We start from the raw sequence: 10,417 nt of genomic DNA, 5'->3' as shown, positions 1-10,417 counted from the left end.
CTTTACAGTTGTTGCCAAAAAGACACAGCAGCTGAAACACGACGGGCATACTTCCTTGCATGTAGAAACAGCACATCATTCAGCAAATCACTATTCTGTGATCTGGAAGTCATCTCCTCTAACAATAACAACAAGAAAAGACTTGAGATCACCACTAGCTAGAAAGAAAATTCAAGACTGTAGGACTAATAAGACTGTCAGGGCTCCACAGTGAAGCATCATAGAAGCAATCACTTTAAAAACACCCACAGCAAACACTGCTACACCAAGGTCATTTCTGTATTTTTGAATTGAACGTTTCAGAAAAAAGTGAGTTGTAAATAATTAGCTAACAAAAATACCCACAACTCAAGCCAACAGTTTAATTAAATTTAGAGTTTATTCCAAAATTACTATTCCTTTCATTAAAAGCAGTAGAATGTTTTCCAAGATAATCACTCACATCTTGAAACAAAATTTGGAGGCTATTACATATTCACTCCTGAAATACAATGTCAAACTTCATTGACCTTGAAAGTACACAAAGAAAGTCCTTATTTCCTTTGGGTGAATAGTTACTGTACAGTTTTCTGAGGTCTCTGTACTTTTGGAGAATCCTGTAAAATACAAACACATTGGTAATTTATTCAAGAAGCAGCTTTACTCAAATGTACATATTATTCTATCTCAACAGTTTTAACTCATCCCTTCCTTGAAAGCCAATGTTTGAGCAGATTCTCTCCTTAAAGCCATAAATAGCATGAAGCCGAAGATGCACCCATTCATAATATTAAAATATACAACAATCCATCTACTTTTCACACACTGACTCACACAGAAAACGTGAATGACTCGTCATTTGTGCACCTTCTCTTCATCATGAGTAAACAGCAAGCAAGTTTCTAGCTGCTGGTCAAGTAGAGCTCTAAACTCCCACCTAGCCCAGCCCAAAACCTCCGCAAGCTTTTCACAAGGCACATACATGGATGTGACAGTAAGGACAATGTCCAAGCAACTAACTGGAATAAGAAATGAAATGAGGTCACCAACAGCCTTTGACTTGAGTGTCAGCCCAAACTTGAATCACATCCACACCGTCCTTTAAGCTGACTACAGTGAGGATTTTTAACTGCAGCTGTCTGGTTTTCTGCAGCCCAGGCTTACACTTAGATTAACACAACCCATCGGCATCTAACAAAATCAATCTGTGTCACAAATGTGAATTAATAAAGTAGCCATTTCTATCTGAACAAAGATAACTCTAGAAAGATTTCAAGCTTTTTAACACTTCTAGGCAAAACAAGCCCTCAGAGAAGTACAGCAGTCTAGTACTTGCAGGGAATCTTTGCTAAATGCTATTGCTTGCAGGCTTTGCCAGATACTAGGTCTGTCATATACAAGAACAATACATTTTTAGTTTTGCAAATATTTTTATATTTTTAATTACACCATTCATCAGCCTTCAACACTCAACAACAATACAGACACCAACAACCTTATTCCACCTACCTTTGCTTGGAGATTTTACAGTCTTCCATTTCCACCGTGTCAAAGCGTTTACATCCCAGGTGCCTGTGAGGGATCGCTCTTCCACTTGCTTCACTGATCCTAATCCCTGTAGCAAAGACTGTGAGTAAAGAAAACAAGGAATCAAACCATAGTTTATTGAAAAGAGCATCTCACTCACAGGTCTAGTACGCAGTTACACCAGAGTAGAACTTCCATCCCTAGCATCGATCTGTTAAGCAAAGCAGCAGAGATTTTAAAAAACCTGCTTGGTCATGCTACATAAAGGCAACTACAGATTAATCGGGCTTCAAACTAGGAAGCTGAGGTGCTGAGAGCTTCATCTGTATTGTAGCAAAGCTCAGAGCCTACTAACCTCTCCATTCAAGAACTGAAACTCACACTGCGCTTTTAAAAATGAAACAGAGAACCCTACGCCTTGTTCCCCATGTTTCCGTCATCACAATCAAAATTTCATATTTTAAAATAATAAACCCCTGCCATGTATTATAAAATAAACTACTTCTATATGAAGGATCAAATAAACAAGAAACTGAAAATACACACTACATGATGGAAGTGACCAAAGTTTCAGCAACTTGTAGAAATAACAGAGGAAAAAAAATGCTTGTTTCCTTTAATCCTGTCCACATTCCATTAACTATAGGTACAGCCTGAAATAACTAAAGCAACAACAAAACATTCCCATTCTCTGCACTGGTTAGGGTACTGCAGGAAGTGTTATACAAGCAAGAGCTCAACAGGAACAGTCCTATAGCTATTTAAGCAGATCTTCATGATGTGCCCATGGCAACTTCATCTGCAACAATGGCTTCCATGTTGCAAAGCTGAGCAAAAATAGGATCTGCTTCCCTTCGAGGTAAAAGTTATACTAGTATTTTTGTATCCATCTTTTGTGGAGTCTCTAGCACATGGTACATGGGATGTTTCATTTCAGAACCAGTTCTCTCTGGAACAAAACCACTTTAAGTGATATTCTGTTTTGAAGGATTAAATTTACCTTCAGATTGATGGTCACAGGTTGAGACAGCACAGGATCCTCTCCAGCTTCATACAAGTGCCTAATTCTTAGCAGAACACGACTGAAGTCTGCATCACCTTGCTTCTGTTTACCTTTAAGGGAAAACAAAATACAAACATTTTCTTACTTTAAAAATAAATTTTTCAACCTTTTTTTTTCAGCTTTACACTCTCATAATTTGAACTTAATTCCCATTTTTTAAAATTAGCAACAAGACTAAGAGCAAGAAATACCCAGCTCCACTGTTGACAGGAATGACACTAACAGGCATGACAAACTCATGCAGGAGAAATATTTTACTATTTGAGTAGAGCAATCATGCAATACAATTAGCTTTCTTGATAGAAGAATTCAACACTTTGAACAAATAAAAGTACTAGCCATAGAAGAGAAAGCCACCTTCTTTAAGTGTAACATCCAGCCACCCTGTTGAAAGCACCTACCCATGCGGATGCTGTGGACCTGCTCTGCACGATCAGAGCTGTATCTCCACCCTGGAATGCTCAGAGTCTGGAGATGAAGATTAGGTGGGAGAGTTACAGGTGACTCATGGACCGAATGCTGCTGAAGTTGTCCAGGTAGCTTTGGTTTACCTCCTCCATGCAAAGGGAAACAAAGAAAACATCAAAAATCCATCACGCACACAAGCCTGGTGAGGGTATTGTCGAAGGGTAAAGAGATTTTTGCTTTTTCTGCCAAGGCAGATGAAAGGCAGATGCTACGCTTTCGCTTGCAATGCCTTCTGAGATACAAAGCAGAAAGCAGCATGATTTTGACGGCTGGGGAAGTATATTAGACCTTTCGATAAAGCAAATTTCACTGCAGCTTGAACTTGCTATTCCACTACCAGGCTTCAGTTTTAGTTAACATGTCAAAGAAATATTTTTAAAGGAGTGACTCAAAAACGGTCATTAAGGACTCAGCATCCAGGAAGCTGTTATATGGTGCACTAGCTACTTGGCACTAATTCCCTCTATGGACATTTTGTTCTCATTAGATGTTTTAAAATTTATTTTCCTTTGAAAGTAGAGATAATTACCTAACAAGAGAAACATTTCATACACTTGGACAACATCCATGTTTAAAATTAATGCAAAGCAATTAGCAGGCTCTAAATCTGCCTCCTAACTCACTGTATACTAACTTTGCCACACAGGAGGCTCGAAGTCTACATTTACAAACTTAACAGCATAAATGAGAGCAAAATAAATAAGCCATTCAAATTAGTTACCTGATAATGCTCCAAACATTACTACTGGCCTGTGTTCTAGTGCCAGTCCACTTGTCCGATACAAAATATTGCTGACAGCCTTGGTTCCTAAAATAAGCCAAATCACAGGGCGAACCACTGAGGAGTCATTCAAAGTGAGATTGTTACTCAGGTCCCACTGATGGTTGTTCCACAGTCTCCTGTGAAGCATCACCTGTATTGGGAAGGTAAATGTCACGACAGTAATCATCCATCATGCTTTACTTATATTATCAGCAGTCATGAAATTGTGCTCTCCTAGAAAAAACGCCATTTTTATATGTTACCTCCACTTGTCCATTTCCTTGACTTGAGACACCATGAGCTCTTTCTGTAAGCAGCATCAGCCTTGTGGTATTATCTTCAATGTAGGCAGTCTGGACCATGGGATAATAGTTCTGAAAACACACAGTAAATAATGCAGAGATAATATTAACTTGGGTAACAGTAATGGAGAACAAAGACACAACCAATTTTGGATTACACCTTTGTGCCTACCCGAGCCACCGGGTTATCCACATATGCCTTGAATGGTCTTTTCTGGATCTGATATCCATTGTTGTCAGTGTAGAGTAGCTGCTTGGTGTTCAAATTCGTGCTTGTTCTTAGAACTGCTTCACGATTTATTTCCAAAGGCCCAACGCGGTATTCTTGCTCTATCCTATGGCAAAGCAAGTTCCCATCGTAGCCTTCTGGTACTGTATATATCCTGGTATATATGGCATATGTGTAATCCCGAGCAGTAACATTACTATAAAAATCAGAGGAAAGATATGCAGAGTTCATGAAGTGGAGCACTTGATCAGTTATGTCAAGACTTGCAAATCATTCGTGATGACATCCTACACATAGAAAACTTTCTCGCTTGTTTTCCATATATTTCACATACATATACAATTATTTTAAATTTCAGTTTAATTTTCAAATGTACAGATATTCAGCTGGAGTAAATGATATCCCACAATTTTCTTTAGTGTAAAGAGGACTCTTCATTTGATTTGAGAGGCTCTGTTTTTCTCAAAATTAACAAAAAATATTTAAATATTTATGACTCCCTAAGCAACACATTTACATTCTACAGAACCCATGTATTTTTTTCAGTCTGGGCAACATTAATTTTGATGCTAGAATTCCACTGTTTTCCAAAGGTCCTTCTCAACTACATTCTTTGTACAATGCCATGTGAAGCAAAAGGCTTCAATCAAATAACCAGATGTAAAAGTGGTTATAGACTTCTGTAATTTTAACACAAAAAAGTAGCTAGTTCATCAGGGGGCAGTGTGTCCTTGAGTAGGATTCATTTCTCCTTTCTCTAATTTGCTTACAAGGAAGATATTCACAGTTATAAAAATGAATCATTAAGTCCAAATTCACCCATGTAAGATGTTAGCTTCAATTTTCACTGAGTTGTATGAACCAGGATCCCGACAGAAGCTGCACTATGACGTTAACCACAGAAGATAACTCTGAACAACCTTCACGTCCCTCCCTGCAGCAATATGTGCTATTTAAAGGATGTGCTTGCTCAGCACTACATTTACCTGATAGATGCTAGTTATTTTGTCTGATTCTGAAACAGTACACAGAGCTCGCTGTTTAAGAGTAACTATACAGAACTAATCCCATATGAATCTACAGAGAATTAAACCTTACAGTGAAGTGAAGCTGTAATGGTGTTGTACCTGTAGAAATACTGCCGTATCTCTGTCATCAACTTTCCAGAAACCACTTCCAATCCCACTGCTTTTGATACTGGAACAGCTGGACCACTTGGGGCAAAAAAATAGTTATCTGAAATGGGTCCTTTTGTCACGTTCCCATTCACATGGTACTCAAGGAACTCCTGGGTCACCTGGACAGTCTGGTTAGTCTCCCTGGAAATCCACAGAAGAGGAAAAATTATACTACTTACAAACACATTTTGCACATAATAGCTACAAAGCTGAACTGCAACAGGAATGAGGCTGGGAACATAAGAAAAAAAAATCTGTTTCCTCAAGGTGAATAACAGATTTTATAAGATTTAGGAAATAAGAACAGCAGAGAATTAAAGTGCTTCCTGTCAAGACATCTGTCAGTGTGTGAATAAATGATTCTATGTTATTTTAAACTTTCGTAAAATGGAAACATATTAAGGCAGAAACAACATCCACAGCAGCTCATTGTTTTAATGTGAGAGTTGCTAGAGGATCAAAAACTACCCGTTGCACAAAAATGAGGTACATCTCACCACGCTGATGAATAATCAGGTGCATTTAACTGACTTTGTAGCTAGGTGAATCAGCATGATTCAAATTTCCACATTTAACACCGGTAACAAATATAATGGCAACAGGATAGCAAATTTTACACTCACTCAGTACCTACTTTGTTTCCTCCTTTCTCCCCTGAAGCTTACAGTTCAGCTATTCATGGCTCCACATCACAGTCTTTGGTAAGTCACATGAAGGCAATTTAAGATGTTATTGCCCTCAGCTACCAGCTCTATTCCACTTTCGGAGCCTTGCTGGCAAAATAGGAAAAAAATCACTTGCTCTGGCATATAAATTGAAACTGATAGCCATTTTAACAGTGACCTACAAACTATAATGACTCAGGAGCAAAACATATCCAAGTCTTACCTACTACTCCTGTTATAGGACATGTCCGCTGCAGGTCCAGGACCTAGAAGTTCTTACTCTTGCAGCTAAACTTCATAAGGCTTCACAGCCAATCCCAATTTTTTTTAACCTTCCCTCCCATTCTGACCTGACATCTCACTTTTTCCCATTATCCCAAAGCAAACTTCCTGAAACTCAAACATCCTGAAGGCTTGTAAAGAAAATTAATATCCCATTTCTCCTACATGCTGAATTCCAGCTCTTGCTGCCTGCCAGAACAGGATGGAGAAAATGGAACTTTAATATAGATTTTTGTTCTTCCTCATTATATTCCTTATTATATTCCTCATAGATCTGGAGGCACTTTGAGAAAGTACTTACTACAAGGCTCTTAGTTCCATCTATACTTTTAAAACTGATTTTAACCATACTGGACAACAAGTTCTTGCTCTAGGAGGCAGAATTATGAACAAAAACACAAAGGTGAAAGAGGTCTAGTAGTCACTAGGCCAATGTCAAAGGGGTCAACTCTTCCATCAGTATATAGCTGACAATCTGAATCCTGAGCAGGCAAAAAGTAGCACAGCTTCACTGAAGCTGAAGGAATTGGGCCAGTTCGCATCAGCTAAGAAAGACAACCTCGATCTCACCTCAATCTTGACTGTTCTTCCATTTTATCTGACAGATTAAATGGAATTTGCTTAGTTAACCTTTCAAAAAGTTTTGTAGTTTTCTACCACAGAAAGTGATACAGGACGTGCAAAACTACTGATTAGTAAGAGAAAGCTCTTGCTTTATCACTTAAGGTTCATTGTGCAGCCATAGCGTATGTGCTTATTTATTTTTAATACAAATACATATTCATAACCCTCTTTAGTTCTAAAGAACAATGAGATTATGCTGACCTATTAGTTAATACTGTGATATGTCACCTTAGACCAATTGCATGGTTAAACAGGACAAGAACATTACAGAAATAGTATGGAATCACACCTGTTAGTGTTGGTATTTCCTGTAAAAAGGAGGACAAATGAACAGGAGATAAAAGAGAACCATAAAGAATGTAAAGAACATTTTGTTAGCTAAGTCTCAGAATTAAGGTTGGACTTATTTTTACAAAGGCTTTTACAGAATCTGAAACATTATTAACAACAAGCAGGCAATCTCACCTCTCTGTAATGCTGTGCATTAGATTTGTGTTTGGGTCAAACAAGACCTGGTAGCAGTTGTTAACCACAGGAAGAAACCGTTGACTTTTTTGATCTGCACGAGTGATATCTTTTCGCTTATACTTCACTGATCTTCCAATAAATGCAGACTGCTTACCATTCAAGGGTTTAACATTGTATTTTCTGTAGCTCAGACCACTTATTTCAACTAGAATATAGAGATCATAGGCAGAACGGGACTCCACTGAGCTTTGAACCTGTATGTTAACATACACAAGAATGCTCCATTACAGAAAATTAATTAGCAAGGCAACTATCTCCATGTGTTGTAAGCCCTAAGTTACAAAAATTAACTACTACTTTAAAAATAAGTTTCTCAACATGCCATTCTTACAATTCCCAATTACAATGTAGATCTGTGCTGCTCTTAATTGGGAGTTTGGTGAACTTGGATTAAGCTTAGCCTTTCTGTGACGGAAAGAGGGCCACTAAGAAAATTACAAAGTTAGATCTTATTTTAATATGAACACGGAATCGTAGATCTTAATTTAAGATCGTATCGTGAAATGTCTATATGAGCAGAAATAATCACAAATTAAACTAATCAGTCAAATGACAGAAAAGAGACTGAAACATAAGGTAGGTGACCAGTGCAAGTATGAGAAAGCTCTTGACAAGAGAAGGAAGCACCCAGACGTGCCCTCGCCTTAAGCAACTGAGAGGGGAGTAGAAGCATGTAGTATACTTTTGAACAGCAAACAGAACACCAGTATTACTTAATATCAAAATACCTCAAACAACAGTTTTTAGCCACCTTTCAATTACACGTATCCTGCCCATTAATGTTATATAATTTAGCACTACTTCTCATTTGGGGTTAAAATAATGGGAGTAGAGAAATACTGTACAGATTACATGGACAAAAAGGTTAGTTACAGCTAACCAGAAATTAAAGCAAGTTGTCTGTACCTTCCCACTGTGGATTGGCATTTGTCCAGTTACTCAGACCACAGACCTCCTAACCTTAGTGGTATCAACAGGACCTTCTCTCCCTTCACTACACAATTGCAGAAGCCAGCAGGGCACTTGCCAAACCTCGGTTCCTCTCAGCCCCATAGTCACTTCAGGGTTCTGAGCTAAAGATTTCTTTCTCTCAAAAGGAAGGAGTATGTGATATGAATGTACTTTTGCACAGTATATCCTGGAAGAAAAAGGCCCCAAACCACCTTCTCAACACTGGTAAAGAGATTTCATTTAGCCTTAAGTGACTATCCATATACATATTTGGATAACTTATAGCAAAAGAGAGTACAGACCAACTCTGGAACAGAGAACTTTTGTCTTTTTAAAATAAAGAATGACAGCTTGACTTCAGGGCATCATAAATCCTGAACCAAATGCTTTAAATACATGTAAATCTCTTCCTTGTATCTTACAAGGCTAAAGTGATTCAGATGGTTGGACTTTTGGGAGGTAAGTGGGTAACAGGTAAGCATGACCATGTATTAACCCAAGAGGCTGATGGCTTCCAGATAAAGGTAGTATGGTCTTACGCCATCATCACATGTATATGCAGGAACAGGAGACAGCTGTTGTGTATCAGTACCTGACTACAGTGTGCCTTGGTGCATGGTGAGAGTCATAAGCCACAGATAACAGAAACTGTTTGGCTAGCAGAACCTGCTGAGCTATCTGGCATCTCAGGAACAGAGTGGGGCACCTGGGATTGTGTCAGGCCTTATGTGCAGGAGGTGTTCCTACAGGTTTATCAAACCACTGATGATGACGCACTCTCTACAGCAGATGCTTCTGAGAACGGCTTGGGCTAACTTTATTTGAGGCCGCTTTCTTCTCTCCCAGGGAACAGCTGGCCTTGTCTTGGAGCTTGGCTGTGACAGAATGATATGTCACATGGCAGCTGACTGTCCCCAGTTTCTTCTGAGCTTGTACATAAGACCTGTGTTTCTTAAATCTCTTCTCCCCAAGGCAACGTGTTCATTGTACAAACAAGACTGCCAATTGTAGGGCAGGGCTTCAACCAAAACAGCTTTATTTGAAACAGTGTTTTTTATAGAAAGAAAAGCAAGATAAGAAGTGCAGGATTACACAGAGCAGGCATGCAAATGACAAACCACAAACATTAGAAGAGCAGGAAGCCCTTTTGGACATTGAGAGAAAAAAATTCTAATTGAGATAACAGGCAATTAAGAAATATCACTTGAAGAAGAACTAGGAAAATCCCAGTTTGAACTAATACTTGTTTTCACTGTAATACCATATATTACCACACTTTGACAGGAGGTAGGATGAAGTCAGTGAAAACTGACAAGTGAAAGAAAAACAACAGAAAGAAACTAAGTTGAAGTACCTGTGCTGGTACAGAATGTCCCAGTTCATCATAGACACCCATCGCCGAGTGGCTGACAGAAACTGTGACAAAGGTAGTGATGTTCCATGCCAGTGGATTATAGACAACAACATATTGGTCAACACCTGTAGCACCTTTGCACACACAAACAAAGCTATCAGTCACTAAAATGATGTCTTTTTAAAATGTGATATTAAAAACTGTTTGAGAGAGCTGTCTAGATACAACCATCTCATAAAATTTTAACATAAAACCCTGCAGTAAAACTTCATGATTGAAAAAAGGAAAACATTCTATAGCACTTCCTAAAAGCCTCTTCTCTGTTATTCTTCTATTCTTTACCCAATAAAAAGAGACTGTGTATTTAGAAAATGACACCTGAGTTGAACGTAAATGCATTTAGTGAAAATAAGCAGCTTACCACAACTCATTGTCATGCAGTATTATCTGAGTTATACAGAAGATCAAATGAGAAGCATGATCTAAAAACAACCCTGTAAAAAA

At 38.4% G+C, this 10,417-nt stretch overlaps 1 protein-coding gene across 2 annotated transcripts in view; it reads right to left on the bottom strand.

Annotated features, from left to right (window-relative positions):
* Window positions 1-360: 360 nt before the first annotated feature.
* Window positions 361-10,417, bottom strand: part of MAN2B2 (mannosidase alpha class 2B member 2) — a 34,309-nt gene continuing 24,252 nt past the window's right edge. For both annotated transcript variants that reach the window (XM_065633541.1, XM_065633540.1), the window contains exons 10-19: window positions 9,914-10,047; window positions 7,546-7,802; window positions 5,459-5,650; window positions 4,275-4,527; window positions 4,064-4,174; window positions 3,759-3,951; window positions 2,971-3,123; window positions 2,507-2,619; window positions 1,489-1,606; window positions 361-596 (exon numbers count right to left, since the gene is read on the bottom strand). In XM_065633541.1, the coding sequence (XP_065489613.1) occupies window positions 502-596; window positions 1,489-1,606; window positions 2,507-2,619; window positions 2,971-3,123; window positions 3,759-3,951; window positions 4,064-4,174; window positions 4,275-4,527; window positions 5,459-5,650; window positions 7,546-7,802; window positions 9,914-10,047 (1,619 nt within the window). In that variant the 3' untranslated portion in view covers window positions 361-501. The remainder of the gene's footprint in view (window positions 597-1,488; window positions 1,607-2,506; window positions 2,620-2,970; window positions 3,124-3,758; window positions 3,952-4,063; window positions 4,175-4,274; window positions 4,528-5,458; window positions 5,651-7,545; window positions 7,803-9,913; window positions 10,048-10,417) is intronic.

Source organism: Caloenas nicobarica, chromosome 4, assembly GCF_036013445.1.
Source record: "Caloenas nicobarica isolate bCalNic1 chromosome 4, bCalNic1.hap1, whole genome shotgun sequence".
Taxonomy (NCBI): Eukaryota; Metazoa; Chordata; class Aves; order Columbiformes; family Columbidae; genus Caloenas; species Caloenas nicobarica.
Note: the sequence above shows the minus strand (reverse complement) of the source record. Positions and strands in the feature narration are given on the sequence as shown.